This window comes from Lepidothrix coronata, unplaced genomic scaffold (genome assembly GCF_001604755.1).
Source record: "Lepidothrix coronata isolate B3197 unplaced genomic scaffold, Lepidothrix_coronata-1.0 Scaffold62, whole genome shotgun sequence".
Classification (NCBI taxonomy): Eukaryota; Metazoa; Chordata; class Aves; order Passeriformes; family Pipridae; genus Lepidothrix; species Lepidothrix coronata.
The window spans coordinates 4,217,684-4,239,288 of record NW_016690242.1 but is presented as its reverse complement, the minus strand read 5'-3'; the positions used below and the strand labels follow the sequence as shown (position 1 = coordinate 4,239,288).

Sequence of the window (21,605 nt, the reverse complement as noted above, 5' to 3'; positions counted from 1 at the left end):
TGGAAAGCTGCAGACTAAAAAGAAGTATTTTCTCTGATGTTTAAAAGAGTATGTGATCTATCATTACTCTCCCCTTACTTTTGTTAATGAACAGAGGCTTTAATCATTAGGGACCACTGTGCTGTCTACTACATGTACACAAAACAGACTAAGGGGCATAATACTGATTTACATCCAGGATTAGTCAAGGTCTATTGCAATGTAGAAAAACATGTAGAAAAACTGTAGAAAAATGTAGAAAAACTCTCCATTAATATGCTTCAGAAAACAAAGTTTAAAGCGTTTGTTTTTTAGGAGTTCTTAATGCTTAAAAATATTTATACATGGAGGAAAAAAATTCTCCACACAGAGGTCAAAGTAGTGCTTTGGATCTTACTCCTTTTTAGATCATTCAGCCAGCCCAGCAGCACATGCTGGAGAATTGGACCAGTCTTACTCATTAGCATCAGGTAGTGTCAAGAAAAACTTCATGTACCTCTATGTAGAATCTAAAATGTATGCTCCAGAACTAAACAGACAGCAAGATGCCATGCCTAGAAGATCAAGTTTACTTACTCTCTTGGCATCTGAAATTACTGAAATTATGAATTGACCGAAATCTCAGTTTCTTTCTATGGGCAGTAATGCTTCCAAGTTAACTGACTGTCAACACAACAGGAACAAGGGAGCGATTTTTCTCTCCTTCCAGTAAGCGCGAATACTTACACTTCTTCTTCTGGATAGCTGTGATTCAGACAGAAGGAGAGGTAAGAAACTGTCTGTGGGAACTCATCTCTCAGAAGAAGGATGCTGAAAAGAAAGAGGTAGTTCTCCAGGAGACTCAAAGAACACAAATATCTATCTCTGGTAGAGAAAGAACATGGTCTCAGTGGAGCATACAGGCAAATCAATAATTTTGTTTAGTTTAAGGAATTTGCCATATTGATGGGAAGAAATCAGGCCTAACATACTTGCTTTCTAACTTTGCAAGCTTGTTACAGAACACCAAGCTTAATGCTGATGAAGAGTTGCAGCATAGCAGGTGGCCTGAATGAACTTGGCTACTAAACCTTTGTCTTCTACAGCACCAAACAGGAGTGTACCTTTGGAATTTTAGGAGGATACTCTGCCTCTTTCTTGCTGTACAGAAAGTCTCTGGCTTCGAAAATGAATCTGGTTAATCTGGAATTGCCCTGTCATCCGCAGAAGAGTTGTAGTTACATACCCCTAGGAGTTGCATTTCTGGTTCCTCTCCATACTCACTAGGCTGAGCAGAGAAAACACAAAGGAAGATGAATTATTGTGTCATTAAAAAAGGGTGGTTGTGAGGATGAGGACAGTTTCTCAAGCTCAAGTTTTATGCTATTGTTCAGAACAACTTGCTCATCTCGCCCAAGAGGCTGCTATAGTGCTTTTGTGAACATAACAGGTTCTCCAGCTAAAAATGCAAAAACCTGTGTGTTATTTCGAGATACTGTAATTGCTGTGGTGAATGTGCTCTTTGCCTTTTTCCTTTAGTTGCTTTAGGTCAAAACCTCTCCTCTGTGACCGCACAAGTGTATATTTGCTGACTGTCATATCAGGGTTTGGATCATACTTTAGAGAAAAGAGCAGAAACTGGATCTGTAATCACTGCCTGACCTGCCAGACGTGGCATTGTCTGGTTCCATTGCTGCATTTGTCACTAGGGAGTTCTCTGTAGGGACCAGCTCCCACTAAGCCTTCTGTCAGGCTGTTCTGGATGCAATTATTCTTTGATTTACCTTTGAACATGTGAGCTTCACTCCCCTTTTTCTACATTTCAAATTACACTTTTCCAGAGCCTGTATTTACAACCTTTCCAGAGAAAATAATAAGAGTCTTTTTAGGTTTGACTTATTAAAAAGTTCAATAAGAAAACTATCACACAACACAGAGTACACCTTTTGCAAGGAAAATGTAGAGAATGGCAAATGAAGCTCAAATTCTCCCATGAACTAAAGTAACTCTAAATATTTAACAAAGGAGGCACAGGAACACACCTCAATCTTTCATTATTAGTCCTAGAGTTGGCAGTCTGTTGTAATTCTGATGTTAATGACATTAGCTATTAAATTTCTTTCTGTTCTGTCAAAATAATTTACATATATATGCATAACACAAAGCAAACAGTTCTATTCATGGTCTGATTATTATATACAGAACATACAGAAAGGAGAGCCAAGGTGGTTTATTGTTTTGATATTGATTTTATTAATAGTTTTTAATTATTTTTTTAAAATTAACTATATTCCTTCATCCGTAGTCAAAGGTTTGAATAACAATACATAGAACCATCCAGTATTTGTTGGTAGTGACAGATACACATATATTCACACATATGCTATGCAATAATCAGTGTATGATGTCAAACATATCCTACACAAGCAATTCACATCTTTTGTGAACTGAGACTCTTCGAAATCTTTAATGTTTTGAAGATTTTGTGCCATCTTCATGTTATTAGTGGACAAATAGTAGTAGTCATAAATCTTACTAATTTATAACAGTTTAAATGTATTCTTTTTCTTGTCCCAGTGGGAAGAAATTCACCTTCACTGTCTGGATGCAATAAGACTTCAATTGACTTTTATGGATGATCTCAGGCAAGAGAGGTGTTTGAGCCTCAGCTCTTGCTAAAGAGCAGTCAGAAGACACATTCCCAGTACCCTTGGCCATTACTAGTACCCTTGCTACTCTTACCCTTTATGGAAGATGATTAAGGGTGAAGGCCAAGTTTTAATCTACCACCCACATTTCTCTTCCTGCTGAATACAACCTCCTCCCTACTCTCCTTTGTCTCTCTTTTTCTTTTGAAGGGGTACTTGTGAGTGTAACAGAGCTCAAATCTGACAAGTTGTAATTATTTAGATAAATCATCTAACTTTAGGCAAAAAAATGAATGCAAAAAATTACATGCCAAGTCAGCTAGCAAAGAAAGAACAAGTATTGTGAGTTTGTTTGGTCTTCAACAGTGCTTTACAATTCTGCTTCTAGACTAGCTGAGCTGCATAAACATTTCAGATTCAAAATAGATAACTTGAACGGAAACATACTATTTGCAGAACAAGCCATATTTTAACTATTAGATATAAAATAATAATTAAAAATAAAATTAGTGCTTAAGGTATGCATTAACTAGAAAATTCAGCACACAAGACAGTTCTGAACAACTCTGTAAATTAATTGTTCCTTCTAAGAGGCCTTAGTACTTCCCAGCTCCCAGCCACACTATCCTCAAAGCAGTATTAGGGACGCCTCCTAAGCCATCACAAGTCACCAGCACAGCACACAGAATCCACCAGATGAAAGTGTGATATAATTTATTAGAAGGACCCCATTTTTTAAATGAGACTGAAAAGATTTTCAAGAATTTTCAAGTTCAAGTTCCCATGAAAGCTGAATGGTCATGGCTGTAGTAAACAATACAGATGAAACCACATGGTAACTCTCACACATAAAAAATAACTCACTATTTTTTAGCATCTTTTTATTGTAGTGCAGCACAGATACGCTCCCTAAAACAATATCTTCAAAACATTTAAGAACATAGCTGTCAAAAATATTAAATACATACATTAAAAAAAATCTAAACCATGAATATTTAACAACCTAAGATATATTCACAATATAATTTCTTCATCATTTACAGTACTTATCTCAAATACTGTAAGAGGATGCAAGTCTGAAAATATATGTATTTTAAGCTACCACAGAGCATAGAAAATACAAGAAAATATCCACTAACATTTGGCACAATATAAATATTGCACCCCAAGAGAGAAAACCAGTGTAGTCTTTTGTGTGCCACAGATCATTCTTCATCACAAACTGTGACGTTACATCAGAGAGCTGTTGCTCGTGAAACAGCAACTCTGGTGTTGGTCAGGAAAAACATGCTCAAAGCTTGCGAGCAGGGACACAGTGGTCTGTGAGAATGCATGTTTAGGTACTTAGCAGTTTAATTTAGTTGGATAAGAAACAATGTAATGTTTTCCTGTTGTTAAACATTGCCATCTGTATCTCTGGCACACAAATTAAAAAAAGAAGGGTGTGACCATTAAAAGTACGTGTCCTGAGATTTCCTTCTTCAGGGGGCAAAGAGGTTAAAATGGAAAAGCTGATCTGTATATAAATCAGGAACACATGTGGTAATGAGAACAAACAGCAGCCAACAGGCAGGCGGGGAGGACTTCTCTAGGCAGGCACAAAATGAGACGGACAAAATACCATCTACTGGAAAAGGGAAGGAAGCAACTGATTTTCATTTTAAAATTGGTAAGTTTAACCAATTTTAACTAATTTTTAAGTTTAATCCTATTAAGTCTTCAAGATTATTTAAGGACTCATAACTAACTCTGAGTTTTAAAACTCGGTTTCACAGAAAAGTTGTCTGTCCAGTACTGCAGAGCAGCATTGCTTTGGCGTTAATATTGGTTTCTATCTGTACAAAATCAGAGCTGATCTCAACACATGTAACAGGAGCTATGTATTTGGTAACTGAGTGAAGAAACAAAACAGTGCTAGCCTTCCTCTAAAGTTATGAAATGTTCGTGTCTGCAGCCTACACATTGGAAGTAGATATCAATAGCCAGTCTCCTACTCGGGCTGAAACAGTTGCTTGATTTCTTTGAGGATAAATAGAATATTTAACATATTAAGTTACACATCATTTAAAGCTAAGAAATATATCACAGTTGTGAATAACAATCCATTTGATACACCAGTGGCAGGCCCCCAAAATATTAAGTCGATCCAAATAAGTCTTGATCTTCCCTTTAAGACTTATTCCTCGACAGAGGCAGAGAAAATAAAGAAAACATCATGGATCACAAAGCACTGAATTTTCAAGGGTAAAGTCATACCAAAATCTTGATAAATTATCATTGATGTCGTAGGTGAGCAATCGGTCAGGAACGTCACTGTGGGTGCCCTGCACTGCTAACACGTGTGGTGCTAGGGCAAAGGGTACGTCGCTCAGCAGGTCTGACATGAAAGGGCTGCTTTCCAAATTTTGACTCCTTTGATTTCCCACCTCTGCACTTGGTACAGTCAACTGCGATCTCTGAAGAGAACAGAAGAACAGACATTTAGACACCACAAATCAGGCAACTACGGCTTTGTACTTAGAACCACAATGACCTACAATAAAGGGAAACAAAACAAACAAAAAAATAAATAAAAGCACATTCAGAGTTCAGTTCAGGTAGATCTAAAATAGCAGTTCTCAATACATATTGATATAATTCTTTGGCTCAGGTTGGCCTGAATTAAGGCTAAACCAACAATAGATCTTTTGGACTGATTACTGAGGTATCTCCACCTAATGTTACTCTGCACTTATGAAACCCATATGGCCGGTGGACTTTTTGTCATTATGTTCAGTCTGGTTTAGGGGAAATTACTTCATATAATTCATTTCATAACTGATGAAGCTCCATCTTTTGTTCCCCCTGTACCTTTTCAGGAGTTGTCCAACAAAGGCATGACTTTCATGATAAAAACACTCCTATCTCAGTTATTTCAAAATATTAATGACGTTGCTTTCCAATTTGAAATAGAATTGCACAATTGGCTGTCCATTATATGGCAATGCATTGCCAAGTATGTTCTTTACAGAAAAACACAGCTGAAACTTCAAAAAAAGCCAACAGCAACCCCTGAACCAAAAAACAACAATGAAATAAAGAAACTCTGCCATACAGAAGAAGTCAACACAATTTACAGAAAATTGGAGCTGATCAGATGCTGGACCCAATAGACTTGTAAGCTTTGATACTGACCTGCCAATAGGACCGTATTATGTGTTTATCCTAAAACTTTTACCATTTTAAAAACACAGAAAAGACTGTTTACTCTGCCTCTGGAAATCAAATCCAACTTGTTTTACTATTTATAGCAATAAAATGCTAAACTAAGTCATAGCTCTCACATCAGGCACCTATAATGACATTCCTGACCAATAACAAGCTCTGAGCAACCTGATCTAGTGAAAGGAGTCCCTGCCCACAGCAGGGGGGCTGGAACTAGATGATCTTTAAGATGCCTTCCAACCCAAACCATTCTATGATTCTTTGATCTCTAGGAGTAAGATGTTTGTTATAAGAATTTATATTTTATATCAGCAAACATACAGAAATATTTAGTAATTTGTTCAAAAGTGCTTAACAAGTCATGTCAGAGGCACAAACATAGAAATTAATTTCTGATTGCAGTCCTGTTTTCTTCCTTTCAACCCACCACACTAAACACACAGAAAAATCCAAAGCTTATACTGTTATTAGGGAAGGAAGAGCACCGAAAGCTTTAAACACTAATGTGGTGTTCAGCAGATCATAAGAGTTAAACGGATCTAGTTGTATGGAGATGGCTTTAATCCTAAATTATTCCATGATTTTTAGGGGAGTTGTGCTGCTCAACATCTGACCTATGCTGGAGTTGAATGTCACAGATCGTGGCTCTTACAGAGAACAGGTTGTTGCTTTTGACAGAAGGACAGTTTGGGTGGTGGGATGGCAGTGGGTACTGTGTTTTCTAGCCTGGAGTATGTAACACAGCTAAGCATTTAGCCAGGGAAAAGACACTCCATCTCCTTCCCAAAGGAAGGACTGGATTTGACTTGAACATAACCTGAGTACTAGTAATTCTTTACCCAACCCAAGATTTCATCTAGTAGGACAGATAAACCAACGCTAAACCTTCTATTAACGTGCCAACAATGAAACAGATACTCTTGCCAATCTAAGCCTGTTCAGAGCCAGTACTTATCTTGGGTGTTGGAGGAAGGACACTGCTGCACAAGCTGGTGGGACAGAAGGGGTTAGTGGTGCTGCACACTCTGAACTCATTTGGAAGCTTTTGTTTATACTTGCAATGATTTGAAACCTAAAGCATATGATAAACTTCCCAAGATCTGTCACTATCATATCACAGGATAATAATGTAAGTTTTCTGAAGGTTAAGAAGTTTATTAAAAGGAATGACTGCTACATGACTGCTACTAACCTTACTGGTTATGATCCAAGACAAAAGAGGAGCGATATTCTCTAAAGCTACTTTAATTCCAGCATGTCTGTACTACATAATTCCTACAGCTATAGTTTACAGATGTTTCTTCATGTTCTTTATTTCCCCTTGCTTTCCTTTTCTCAGTTCTCTGTTCTTAGGAGTAGCTAACAGCTCTTCATAAAGCTACATGCAACAGCAGAGGCAAGAGTTGATAAAGTTGAAAAGTTTTGGCTTTCCTTACTGATTTTGGGCAGGGAAAATAGGAAAGCTAGCAGGGAAGTCAGGAAGATGGCCTGCGTAGTTCTACTACTACAGCTTTCAAAGCTTGGAGAGAAAAAACCATGGGCAATAGCACCATAAATCTGTAAGTTCAGGAAAACCCCTAAAATCTCTTGTACTTTTCTAATAGACAAGTTATCTCCAAGATGAAGATGAGCACCTCTTGAATTAAAAGAGAGACTAGCTTCTCAAGCTGCTCATTGATAACACTTACAGGGAAGTCTTCCTTCTTGTCAGGGCCAAATAGGCTCAAGGTATGCAACATAACAAAATTCACAAATATCTTCCACTATAGACATATTCTATTGCAAAAAGCACTGCCAAACACACAGAACGTTTATTTATGTTAATGATATTTATCTGAAAGAACACCCCACGACACTTCAAAGAAGTACTTAAATTTGTAGCTACTGTAAACTTAAATACTTCCCTTAATTTCTACTGTGCATGAATTAATCTGAGGTGGAGCCAGAAAGCCCCAAAGGAAAAACATGGTTACATTGAGGAATCAATTAAACAAGATCTTCAAAGACCCTTCAGCCTCCCTCTGTTCCTGCATTCCAGGCAAACATGATCCCTCACTCACTATCCTCTCTATTCCCACTGCTCAGATGATAATCAGAAATCCCTAGAATCTAATGTTTATTTTGATTGGCAAATTATACTTTTATGAACACCTGTTTATATCTTAATTGTCTCACAAGCCAGATGAACATGATTTACAATAAGAATTAAGACTATCATGTGTTAAAACTAACTTGAAAAAGAGAAAAAAAAATCAGAGAGAGAGCAAAGCATCTTGGATCTTCTTTTTTCTTCCAGAAACCTTACTTTTGTTAGAATAGTGCTAAAGGGGCAGCCCTAGAAATTAAAATCCTTTCTGTACACAGCAGATACATGTATTGACAGTGACAGAACAAGAACTAGCTTTTCTTGTTCCCAAGTCCCACTCCATATTTGAAAGCAAGACTGCAGTAAGGAAGGATGAATTGTGTTAGAATTATTTTACTGTTCAAGTATCATTTTACCATACTCCATCTCTGCTTACTATCAGTGAGGTTCTTAATAGTCTACTATTTGAATACTATCATAAACAAAGCCTGAAATGGCTGAGAGCAACATTGTACAGATAAGTCAAGAACAAAGAAAAGTGTCAGGTCAGTATAACAAATGCCACAATATGATCTTAGATCCAATGGTCTTTGGGTCTCACTTTACCCAACCCCTCATGAGAAGGTTTTGGACCCAATATGACAAGATCAGTTTACTGCATAAATGGAAAAGGCATCAAGATTTCCTATTTTAGTCTCACACATAAACCACTACTGTCTCTCCCATGAAAAATGCTATTTTTCATAACCTAAAAAAGTTCAAATTCACTTTTTAATTTTTAACAAGTCACATTTTATATTACTTTCATTGGACTGATATCCCAACAAATTATGCAATGGGAAAAATACAAAACCTAGGGAAGATGATCTGTTAGTCCAGTATGAAAAACTCAAACCTGGGTTAACCAAAGTTAACCTGGAAAGTTAACTGAAAATAAGCTGCTGCAGACTTGTTGCATTTTCAATTTAATTCCTTGTATATTGTGGAGCCCATCCCTTTATCTAGTACACAGTGTGTCATATGTGTTATAGCATATATTATATTATCTATTAGGTATCTATATACAAAGAAAAGAGTTTCATTCCTGAAGAATTCAGGTTTCAAGAAGTAATTTTTCAGTTCTGCCTAGTGCAGTCATTACAGGCAGTAATGACTCTTTAGCCCTTGGCTATGCAGGGCTATTTGTGAGCACTCCTGCAGTGATATCTAGACATTGGCTTCATGTGCAAGATTCTACCAAACAAGACATATTTTTGTGCTTCCAAACCATAAAGATATTCTTTAAATGAGCTAAGACATATTTCATTTATATGCTGGAGAAGCCACATGAGTGAAAAGACCTCGATGAAGCAGGCTTTCATAGCACCTGTGGTAATGTAACGAAGAACTGGACACTCCAAGAGAGAACATCAGTCACCCCTTGGTGCCGAGGTCGCCCAAGCTGCTTCCAATGCAAACACCAGCACAAAGCAATGTGATGCAACCAAAGTCAAGGTTATGAAATGGCTTATGCTTTCATGTATGCATTCTTCAAGCATATATAGAACTGCAAGACCTAGAGAATTTGATATCCCACATTAGTCACACTGGTTTCTACTTAAATGTCTAACTTACTTATCCAGAATACAATCCATTCAGAGCATATTATCTGGACATTAGCTAAACTAAGCACTGCCAAATGGTATGACACACAATCCTGTTATGAGAAACATTAATTGAATGGACTGAGAAGATCCACTGGTTTACGTTTCACCAAACACCAGGGAGTTAAAAGAATCAGTTAAAATTACATAAGGTATGGCAATAAAATTTAATTCAAATAAGCAAGGTGTCTTCTTCATTCCTGGTTTACAATCCAAATGAACAGGGATAAAAGAAACACAATGTAAATATATACAGTATATAGTATCTGGCCACCAGATACTAATTGCAGTCTGGCAGCAAGGGTGTTAGATGCTATTTTGAAATTAACAAAGTATAAAATTATCCTCTAAAGGAAGTTATTCCTTTTTGCTCTTTTTTTAAAAGATGTTTTTCAGCTTCCTTTAAAAAACATCTAATTTGCTGCATGTCTTTGTATTAACCATAAAGTCTGCCAAGAGTCTCGTAAAGATGAAAAAATGCATAGTTTACAATGTACTGAGAAGCTGGATTTATAGTGCTCTGAAGGAGAATCAAAGATCAGTGCTAGCATTATTATCATCCAAACCATTGAACAAGGTTTTCTATCAAAAAGTGATTAATTAAAAAAAAATCGTATTTTCTGTAAAAAAGGGTGGTCTTTTTACCAGAAACAGACCCATTTTTCTTTAAAAAAGAGCCTTGAGAAACAAACAGTACCTTCAGTCTTCCAGAATATTTAGTAAATATCCAGCAATATCATAATTATGACAGAGATCTGCCATGCCACTGGTGACATACAAGAATTATCCTTATTTCAGGCAATTTCATGGTATTACAGGAAATATTGTATCATAAGATATCTCAGAATTCATTTAGCATTCTGCAGTAATTTTTTGATGTATCTAGAAATGGAAATTGCCTTATGGGATTGTTCTTCCAATTGTGTTTCAGTTCATGCTTTTTAGGGTATTCAATGGATCTTCTTAGAAAATCTGTAGGAATTCCAGAGTTAGTATCTCCATTGATGACAATGATTCACTTTTCAAATAAGAATGGTAATGGCAAAGATGAACAGAGGGGAAAAGAAAAATGACTCACAAGGTTTGTATCCAAAAATTTAAGCTAAGAGAAGAGAATCACAGAATCATTTAGGTTGGAAAAGACCTCCAAGATCATTGAGTCCAACCTTTGACTGTTCACTGCATTGTCAACTAGACCATGGCACTAAGTGCCAGGTCCAATCATTTCCTCAAAACCTCCAGGGACGGTGACTCCACTACCTCCCTGGGCCATCCATTCCAATGTCTAATCACCCCTTCCATGAAAAAATTCCTTCTGATGTCCAAGTAGGATCAATAAAACCTTGCTGGAGGTGGTGAAAGTGCATGACATGACAGGTTTTAAGCACCACAAAAAAACCCAGACCAAAACATTAGCAGTAAAACACCCCAAGACACCAATAAGTATGTGACCTACATCCTTACCAAACTGTAAGAAGGGAACAAAACCACCTTGACAAGCACAATACAGATGCCTCTGAGATGGTTCAGAAAACCACATGTGAATAACGAGAGCAGCTCTTCTTTTGAGGCTCATTCAAAAGTTTAGTCAGCATCTCCTCCAGAGACTCAAGAAAAAAGTTACTCCTCGCTGGGAGAGCAAAATTAGATGTAAGAAGTGCTGGAGATCTTGCAGTAGATTGTTGCTATATCCAAACACCTTCTGGTTACTTGCTTTCTTAACAGAAATGCAATGGCTGGGATTGTTATACTGGTCAAAGACTGGTGTTGTCAGGGTTTGCAACAGAGCACACCTACAGGCCGAAAGCTTCAGGCTAAGACTGAGACCTTCCAGAGGCTTTCAGAAGCAAAGAATGGTTATCAATGGCAATCAGCTTTCCCATTTGCTTTGGGCTCTTGTTTCCAAGCTTCTTATGCCTCTCATTCTGTAATACAGCAGTGATTTGTCTTTCTTCAAGAGCTCCTGCTACCTGTACAAATTTGTTTTATTGCTGTTCAGAGCAAAACAGAGTCAGATTTTTAAATAAGCATTTAAGAATATTTTTACTGATTTGGGACATATATTTTAGACATTTTTCTTTCTCCTCTAAAACATGCTTTTCAGCTCTTTGTTAGATTAGAATGGAATCAAGGTCAGGTTAATGTCACTAAAATCTTAAAGAAAAAATTCTAAAGAAATGATGAAAAGTATTTCTGACATTCTACAGTTTTTTGTTATTACAGCAAAGCTCCTGACGGGGTATCCTGGCCTGCAAAGAACAGTAGCGGAATCTTTGCTAAACCACACTTTAAGTATCAATAACAACGTATATCTGTACATCCTTACTGACATTAAAGCAATTAAAAAAGTGTAATTATAGGAACAATTCTATAATTTGAATGTAGAATAAACTTGCTGTAATTACTATGTGCTTCTTGCCCTCTCAAACAGCTATAAAACTGTTACTCTCTGCAGAGGGTAAGAACTGCAAAATTGTCATTTGAACTCTGGATACTCTGAGTGTTCCACAGTTAAAGTGTGTTAGTTAAATTATCCTAGTAAATACTAGAGATGCTTGTGAGCTTTATTTATGAACTTACAGAATGTAATTCTACCCTGAAAAGTATTCTTAAGTACCACAAAAGACTTCATATCTAATGTCTAAACCAACTATCTCATTTGTTCATCCTAGAAGAAAAACACTGGGATTTTTTTTGTTAATTTTGTTTAATTTTGTAATCTCAAGCCAGTACAAGATGAAGGTTCTATTTTTACTCAATCCCCTATAAGAACAATTTGGCATAGAAAATATTGGGGGGGGGCTAGTGATAAATTTAGCAAATATATTGAACTTAATATAACCAAAACTGTATAATGATATTTTTATTTCAAATTCCTACTTTTACTCCTTTATTCCTAACTCCTATAATTTATTTCATTCAATAATTGTTTCAAGACAGAGAACCAGAACATCTCAAATGTGGGCATCTATAACGAGAAGCTATAAAACTGTAAACAAAAAGGGATAAGATGCAACATGAAAAAAAGACTGCAAACCTAAGAGAAAGCAGAAATAAGAAGAAAGCAGAAAAGGATTCTACCTTTTTATTAAAAATGCTAAGTCTTAATTTCTCACCATTAACTAAAGTAATTATGCTCTTATCTTTCCTTCTATCCCAACCAATTTCAGCACTTTTGAGTATGATAATTGAAAAGCTGTATCAGCATTTATGCTCCCTCAGTAACAGGGTTCCTCTTCTTGCTGCCTCCCTGTCCCTCTCTGGAGGCCCCTGAGCTTTACAGGTGAATTTTGGACAACATTCCCCCCTGCAACATGAATATTGTGATAAGAATTATTTCAGAAGAAAGAAAGAGGTGTGGGTTCAGTAAGGAACAGTTTAGTTCCTCTGTTCCTTCAAAGTACTATGCAAGCTATTCATAGCAAAGATCTCATACATTATAATAAGTAACATGAACAATATTCAGCACATTGTGCTTCTGCCAGTGCCAGGAAATGGTACTAACTAGGCCAGATTTCTTTTTCTGTTTTTTCTGTAGCATGTATGCTGGAAGATTAAAAAGTTCATGAAAATTACTATAGCAAGTGAACTGCAAGCCAGAAGAATTGTAATTGAAAATGCAGGCAGCTCTAGCCATCCAGAAGTGCATTCCACACCATCAAAAATGAGAAGTGAAGGACAAGTCAATATATTGCAAAATGAACAGGCAAGTCTGATAAATGCTGATAATGGATTTGTTTTGTAACATCACTGTCATCCAGAAACAAAAAGTACTTACATTTATTTTGCTGCTGCCTTCATGATGTACTACAGAACTCAGATAACTGAGTTTCAATATAACCAGAGAATATACTAGGAAATTAATTTAATATAAAGCTTTAATTGCATATTGAAATAAACAGTATTTAAATAATCTGTTTTAATTTCGCAGCTACATTTGGTTGATGTAGTTAGTGACAGCAAGATTTGAAATTGTCTCTACTGCTTCAAGCAAAAAATATCCTGAAGACTTTTTGGGAAGCTGATGTCCTGAATAGCAGGAGCTTAGACAAACTGGGTCTCAGCATCCATGTCTCTCTACCTCTTGTTCCCAACCCCTGCTACTGTAGAAGCTCCAACAGGGTAACCTGCCATGGCATGACAAAGATGACAGCTTCTCTGAGATGGTAGATGCCCATGAAGCAGAAGCTCTAAAATGAGTGTTAATATTGCATTGTCTCGTTATTCTACTACGTGTATGAAAATCCAAGGATTTGAACGTGAAAGAAAGCTGTCTACCAAAAAAAAAGAACTTAAACAATTAAACATAAAATAGTAAGAAAATATTTAATAAACATGGTTTCACACGAAAAGAGAATCAATAAATTTTTCAGCAAATTAGAACAATTAGCAAAAGTATAAACTAGAATTTTTTTTTTTAGAAGAAAAGGAAATCTGGAAATCTCTCCTTGAGTAACTGAGGGAGTCAGCAACATCAGTGAAATGTCTCCCTAGAATGTCAATATCAATGACAGGAAAAAGACAGAGGAATAACAATTTCCATCACAGGAAAGGAAAAGGAAAGTATCTTGGATTTGGTTTTCAGAAAAGAAGACAAGCAGAGAGAACAAAAAAGAACTACTAGTCTGAACCCAGGTGAAGCTGCCTAGAGCAATACCTGGGAACAACATCCTCAGCCATTTCAGGAGTTTTGTTAAGTAATTAAACCCTTGGACCTTCCTAACAGTCTCTCTCCTCAGTCTTGAAGAATATAAATGGACTAACACAGACATGTGAATAAAAATTGCTGTACTAAATGATATGTCCTGAGATTTTTACTGTGTTGCTTAAATGGCAACCATGTGGCAAGACTAGCAGTATGTTCAGTTTACAAATTTAAAATATTCTAATCCCAGAAAATTTCCACAACTTTCCACCTGCTCTCTCCATAGAGATTTGAGTCAGTAAGGAAAAGGAAGGATGGATATTTGACTTTCATTTACTCCATACATTGTAGCTGGAGCACTTGTCAACACCACCTTCAGTAAACAGGTTACCAGGAGCCAGAGTTTGTAAAGCTTCAGTCTGCAAACAGCAACAAGACTGAGTTGTCCTTAGCACTTACTGCTCAGGCTTTTGAGATTCAGGAATAAAAGTGTGAGGACTCTTAAAGCAGTAAAGGGCAAAATAATTAATTAAATAAATAAAAGGAAACAAATATTGGTCATTTCTTTCAAATAAGGTGGCCTCTTTGACCCTCCTGGTTCTCTATGGCTGGAAAATAATTGGACCACAATGAAGAGGAAGAAGGGTGCTTTTTGTTTTTTTAACATAGATCTGTTTTTATCAAGCAGGACTACTAATCGCATTACAACACCAGAAACATATTCTTAACATTTGTAACACTGTGGGAGCAAAGAAAAGAAAATTGCAAACAATAAACTTACATTTTATCTTGTCTTTTTAAAAAGTGCTTTAGAACAAAATTTGACTATGTGCTTCCCTATGCACAGTCTTTCACATGGAGGACAAGAGTTGGGAAGTTCTGGTTTGGTTTTTTTAAGGCAAAAATTACATCACTAGTCCATTGTGGTGACAGGATCAAACCACACTGATGGAAAGTACAGAGAAACATATTCCTGTCTTATCAATACTAGCATTCTGGCCTGAAATGGGGCAGTTTTCATGTCATGCTTCCTTTCCATTAAAATGGACTGCCCATTGCTGTTTGTGGTGAGTTTTGTGTTTGGTTATTCTTTTTCCCCTGGAAGTGGCAGTGCAACTAACCTAAAGACCTTGTTATTTTCCTTACTTGGTTTTTAGAGTAATTATTAATAAGCTATCCTGTACTACAGTCTTTCACCCACCGTTTTATCCTAATGCATCACATTGTAAATATCACTGTACCATCAGGCTATATTCACACACAATCTCATCAAGTGATGCATGATCTACATTGCATTGTTGATCAATTTTAATATTTGGAAAGCCCAGAAGGGTTGCTCTGAGAGGCAGGATGACTCGCCGATCAATTTGTTGACAGCAGCAAAGTGAACCAGCATTACTGGCTTTTAGTCTAACCACACGTATTTGGGCAAGAGACACACGATAATCAGTACTTTTATCTGGGGATTAAGCTATTCAGAAGATCCCGAAATTAGAGAAAGGCTAAAAAACGAGATGGGAACATCTGGGCACCCAGTTTGAGCATCTCCTGCTACAAATAACCAACCAGTGTAACTGAATAAGCACATAATTAAGTCAGGCATATAGTGAGTGCCTGCCCAAGCTAAATAGGGAGGTATGCAAACTGTGCTTCTGGATACATGTGCCTTCATCACCATTTGGTGTGTAAGTTACTTTACTAAAGCCTAGCTCTCAGTGTAAAGAGGCTGCAAATCAGGCCAATTATACTACTTTATGAATTTATTACCTGTGGGTATATACATTGCTATTCATAGACACTAAGTTATGAAAGTATACCACACTTGTGTGTCTGTCATTCTTTCCCCAGAGGATGTGATTTTTGTCTTCTGTTGCTCAAACCTCACAAATTGTACAAACTGGCTTCAGCACTGACTCCAGACTCCACAGGCAGGGCTGTGGGAGGAATGGGTGCTCCAATTCCTTTATTGTGTTTACATGTATTTGGTGGCCAGACAGAACATTCATATCCCACTTTAAAAGACTCTAAGGCTTCAGCAATTCTTATAATGATCTCTCAACTGAAGTTAAACAAAGGGTTAAGAGTATTTCGCACTTGCAAAGTGCTATAGAAAAGTGCTTTGTAAGACAGCATTGCACTACTTTTTTGAAAATGAATTAAGTTCAGAGAGGAAGTTGGTGACAACCAGGTCAATTCACCTCTCCCAATTCTCACTCAAGTTCCCTATATCTAAAAATATAGTTTTCCTTTAAGAAAAAGACAATGGACATTGCATCTTGATGGTATTTTCATTGGTAAGTATCTGAAATAATCCCAGCTGTGTGTCATGTTACACAGATAACAAGCCTAACTATTCACTTCAGAATTGAGAAAAACCCTACAAGATTATAGTCTTACAAGACACCTCCAGGTCTTACTGGTTGACCCTGGGTCAATAGATTGTGCAAATCAGAGTTTATAAAATGCTGTTTGTGAGGCCACTGCAACTAATCCTTTGTGACATGAGAAGGAGACTTTCTCATGGATGATCATATTGCTTAAATTTTACATATGTATGTACATATACCTAATATTTTTATACATAGTATATACATAAACCCTGCCCTTCCCCCTACATTGCCCAACTGCTGAGGGCAGACAGAAGTCCACTGGTCCGTATGTTCTGGAGATCTTCCTATTATGAAAAAGCCTCTTAAATATTTCGGTCAATTATCAAACAGATAGCAATATGAACATTACAGTATAATGAAGCTTCACAAAGTAAATATGCTATTGCATTTTGATAGTTGTAATATGTAATAGTTGTTCTTTTTTTTAGATGAATGGGCTATTTACCTTCATTCTCAGTAAGATCACAACCATATACTGTGCCCTTCTTGTCATATGGCAGCTCTACTTCGTACATAATTTCCATCTGTGGCTGCACATGGATCCTCTCAAAAAACTGCCAGCTATTTACTATACGTGCAAAGAATGAAGGAAGCTAAGAAAGATCATGTCCACTGCAGCTGCCTACACCAAACACAAGTCATCCTTCTTCGAAGTAATGTTAAAACTTCACTTCTTATAGCTTATGATCATGCATGATAGTTGAGTAAAACACAAGATCTTTCTTCTGATGGTACTAGCATTCAGAGAAAAGTACATGCTTGATGACTTGCTGCAGACAGTCTTATTCCAGTCCTTTTTAAGAGTGCATTATTTCATTAAGTGATTACTGCTTTACATACGCAATTAAGAAGAGACAAAATATGGACCAACATGCTTTAAGAACTTTATCTGTAAAAAAGAAGGTCTTAGAGTTAATATGACATATGACAAGCAATTAATCTAACCAGACTATGACTAGAATTCTACCTTATGAGACCGTTAAAAAAAAAAAGCTGAACTAAGCAGCAACATTTTTGATAGACACTGCGTTCTGTCAAAAAAGAGCAAACTAATCACAAACGATGTGGTCACAATAATTTTGAAATACAAATACTTCCTCTGAAGTAAATGTAGGGAATTTAAATTGATGCAACAAATCTAGCCCAGAACACCCCTCTTGAGAGTTTAAATATGACACTCCCTGAACCACAACCTAAGAGTTGGGTGACTGAACAGAGACAGGATCAGTAATACCTCCTTTTCCAGTAATTTGTAAAAATAATCCAGACACCCAAGATTTAGTTAAAATCAGGTAATAATAGCTCAGATACAATCAACTAATTTTAATAATAATAATAATAATAAATTAAAAGCAAGATAACATTAATATATTCATGCTCTGAATTATACCATCTGGTCTGCTCTAAAGGATATCTTAAAAGTCTATCAAATTCAGCAATACTTGTTAATTTCACTAGAAAGGTAAAAAAAAAATTAAATTATTTTTCCCCTTTTCTGTTTATTCACAACTCTCATTATCTCTTCCTTGGTATTTTATATCTCATAGTATTTCTGTCTTTTCAATTGGCTCATATGTCCCCTGACCAGATGTCTAGGAAAATATTATTTACCTCCATTTAGAATCCTTATATAGCAGCTTTACAAAGGATGACTTTAATGAGGAGGATATCTGCCAGTTCAGACATAAAAATATTTTTTCTAATTTATTTAGATTCTTGCCCAAAATGGTGCACACCATTATTGATATGCAGAAAACCATAGATAATTTTAAACTTCATTCAGGAAACACGGGCATTCTATCTGCTATGTTCTCAGCTTTCAGTAGCAAATTATGAAAAGAAAGGGCACAAGAACCGTAACGCAACTAATACAATTCATAAAGAAAACGAAGTCCTAAGATGATAAGTATCACAGCAAGGTATATAATTAAGAGTGGCTATAACAACAACATATAAATTAGATAATTATGGATTAAGCAATCCCTTGGGGGATTCTCTCTTGCCCTAGAAAACGTATAACAAGCTCCTTACATAGAAGGCAATGGCTTTTAAGTATCTGAGGGAGAATTAGGACCACAAAGAAAAACAAAAAAAAAGAACATACAGCAAGATAAAAATCTTAATTTACAATCTAAAGATGGCTCTTGTTTTTGGTAGTTTATTTTAATACATTTATTGGTACAGTTTTCACCCATTAAATCCGCTGACATCTGTTGGCTAAAGAGCACATGTCAGATTATCAAGAAGTGCAATATCAAATGAACATGAGCTGCTTCTTAAGGTGACAGTAGGGAGATACAAAACACTGCAGTGATTACCAGAAATGTAATTTTTTTTGTTGTTGTGTCTTACATCAATGTAATAATCCCAGGTGTCCTGGACACCAGACATACAATAATCTTCATAAATCCTAATTCACAGCCATACCATCTGTCAAAAATATTTTTTATGTCTCCTAATAGATATGCTACATAATTGTACTCACGGTAGGGCAAAAATACATGGTCGCACTAATTTGCTTTACCAGTGGAATAGCTCATTCTCAAAAATGATTGGATAATCAAAAATGGGGTTTCTAGCACTCTTCATATATCAAAACTAACCCTTCCATTCTGTCATTTTCTATAACCTTTTCAGTGAAAGCAGATAAAGATTGAATTATCTGAAAATTGTATTAAAATAATGGAAAAATCACAAAAGTAAAAAATAAAAACAGAGTATCTCTTTCCATTATGATGGTGTTGCAGTTAAAATTAGAAGCTTTGTATTTCGCAGTCACAAAGAGACTAATTTAAGTTCTTGGCCCTGCAGAGCACTAACCCTTTTGGACCCAATCCAGAAAAGCACTTAAATGTGTGTATGACTTTTAGTTCATGAGCCCGAAGCAACTTCAGTGGGATCAGACATGCTTGATTAGGCCCAGAGCACTCATTATCCTGCTGGACAACATGTCCCTCTAGGACTGACTCGGTATCGGGAGATGACCCTCCCAAACCTCCGTCCCTACTCGCGGAGATGGGAGATGCCATGAGCTTCTGTTCCTACTGTCTGAAGCAGAAGATGAAATGTTCAGGCTAAAGTTGGCCTTTGAGAACACCCTTCCTCCAACAAGTTTCTAAATATCTGCAGTTCCTCTAACATGAATGCAATACTGAAACATCTAAAAATAACGCTGACTGCAGGTATGGCAATTGTTACAAGAGATTCTGTAACAAGTTCCTAGTTCCAGCAAGATGATTTTGGTGTAAATATTTATTTGTACATTAGTTTAAATTATCTGTACAAGATTATACATAAATATGTACCTGAAAATTCAGTAATTGTACAGTGAACAAATACAATAGTACCTAAGTAAATGGGAAATTCCAAAGATGATGGCAGTTATCAAAAAATGCTCCAGAAAATACTTTCTTCAAAAAATCAAATTCAACCTTCATTTCCCTTTTGAATAAGGAAGTGATCCATGAACAAAGTATTATTTCATTCTTCTTTAAATCACACTTCCAAAAGCACTTTCCATGTTCCACAAAGTTTATATTTAATAAGTTGTTAAATAGTTTATATTTAAAAATAAAAGCAAATTTCCAGCAATTGAAACATGCAGTTGATGAACTAAACATGCTGTTGTTCAGTTCTGCACTACAAATATCTGATGCTACTTTGCAGTTTAACAAGTATCTTATAACATACTGTTCTATGTTTATCAAGTATTTGTGTTTTAATGCTAACAAAGTTATTATTTAAATTGATGTTCTATGTCTCAATGATATATTGAATATGTAATACAATGTTTTTCCAGTTTCTCTAAATTGGTACAGTTCTCCCACAAATTTATAAAAATACATTCACCACTGAAAATAGGAATATTCCTTTCCTAAAGGCCAGAATTATCCATTTAATTGCTATGATCCTTAGTTACTCTACTTAATTTGAGAACTTGAGAATTCCTTTGACTAAATGTGAAGTCCAAAAACTATCTAGACTGGAATGAATAGCGTAGATACTACCAAGTGCTGTATCTTAATTTAACTGATGCTGATGCAAGCCAGTTCATACAAGTAGTTTTGTGACATATAAGTCTTTTAATAGAAAGGTGAAACCAAATTTTTATTTTCACTGTAATATCTACTATTTTACTTTGAAGACTTTTCTTCTTCCCTTTAACCGATACAGCTCAGAATCTATACAAGTTCCTCTATTCCTAAAATTCTACAGAATTGAACAAACCATCAGTGCTGCAATAACTGGCAGTTCACCATACCCAGCAAGAAAATCACATCAAAGGAAACTATGTCTGTACAGTAGGTAACTACAACACCTATTAGTTATACTGCCCAAATTGACAGGACTTCAGCTGCAAAACACCCTGGATGTGCATGGATCCAAAAGTCAGATTAAAAACTTTGTGATTAACTGGAACTTATTCCTACTTCCACAAAACCCCTCATTACTTACAATGAATTAAAGATTTTAGTATAGAACACAGTTTTTAATTTTAAATTAAAAAAGAAGACACATACATATTGACCACTCTTGAAGGTGCAACATTGTCACACACATCTCTGATATACCAAGGGACTTAGCAATAATAGATATTGAAATAGCACTGAGAAGAGACAGACTGACAAACACTGTTAGTTCAAAGGCTAGATACAGAAAAGACAGACAGCATAGGTTAAGCAAAAAAATGAACCACCACAAAAGCACAAAAACTCCAAGCCAAATGTCTCTCAGTTATCTTGAAAATATCTAAAGCTATATGGCAATGGAAAACAGGCTCATACTTGGTGCAAAAATATTTTCGGAGGAGGAGGAGGAAAAAGTACGTGTACATCATATGCAGAAATGTTCTGAAAAATATTTCTTCAGTAAACATGTATCAAATATTTAATAAATGAAAGAAAAAGAAGTCCAGATTTACAGCCACATACAGTGAAACAGAAAGGAAACATACAATAAGGACAGCCTAATTATACTCACACATTTACAACACCTTACTTATAATGGTAGTTGTGGAAATAAATGACTTAC

The 21,605-nt window shown here is 36.1% G+C and overlaps 1 protein-coding gene across 5 annotated transcripts in view; it reads right to left on the bottom strand.

The window, feature by feature from the left end:
- Positions 1 to 2,198: 2,198 nt before the first annotated feature.
- Positions 2,199 to 21,605, bottom strand: part of UMAD1 (UBAP1-MVB12-associated (UMA) domain containing 1) — a 79,374-nt gene continuing 59,967 nt past the window's right edge. For all 5 annotated transcript variants that reach the window (XM_017817766.1, XM_017817765.1, XM_017817767.1 and 2 more), the window contains one exon: positions 2,199 to 5,062. In XM_017817766.1, the coding sequence (XP_017673255.1) occupies positions 4,820 to 5,062 (243 nt within the window). In that variant the 3' untranslated portion in view covers positions 2,199 to 4,819. The remainder of the gene's footprint in view (positions 5,063 to 21,605) is intronic.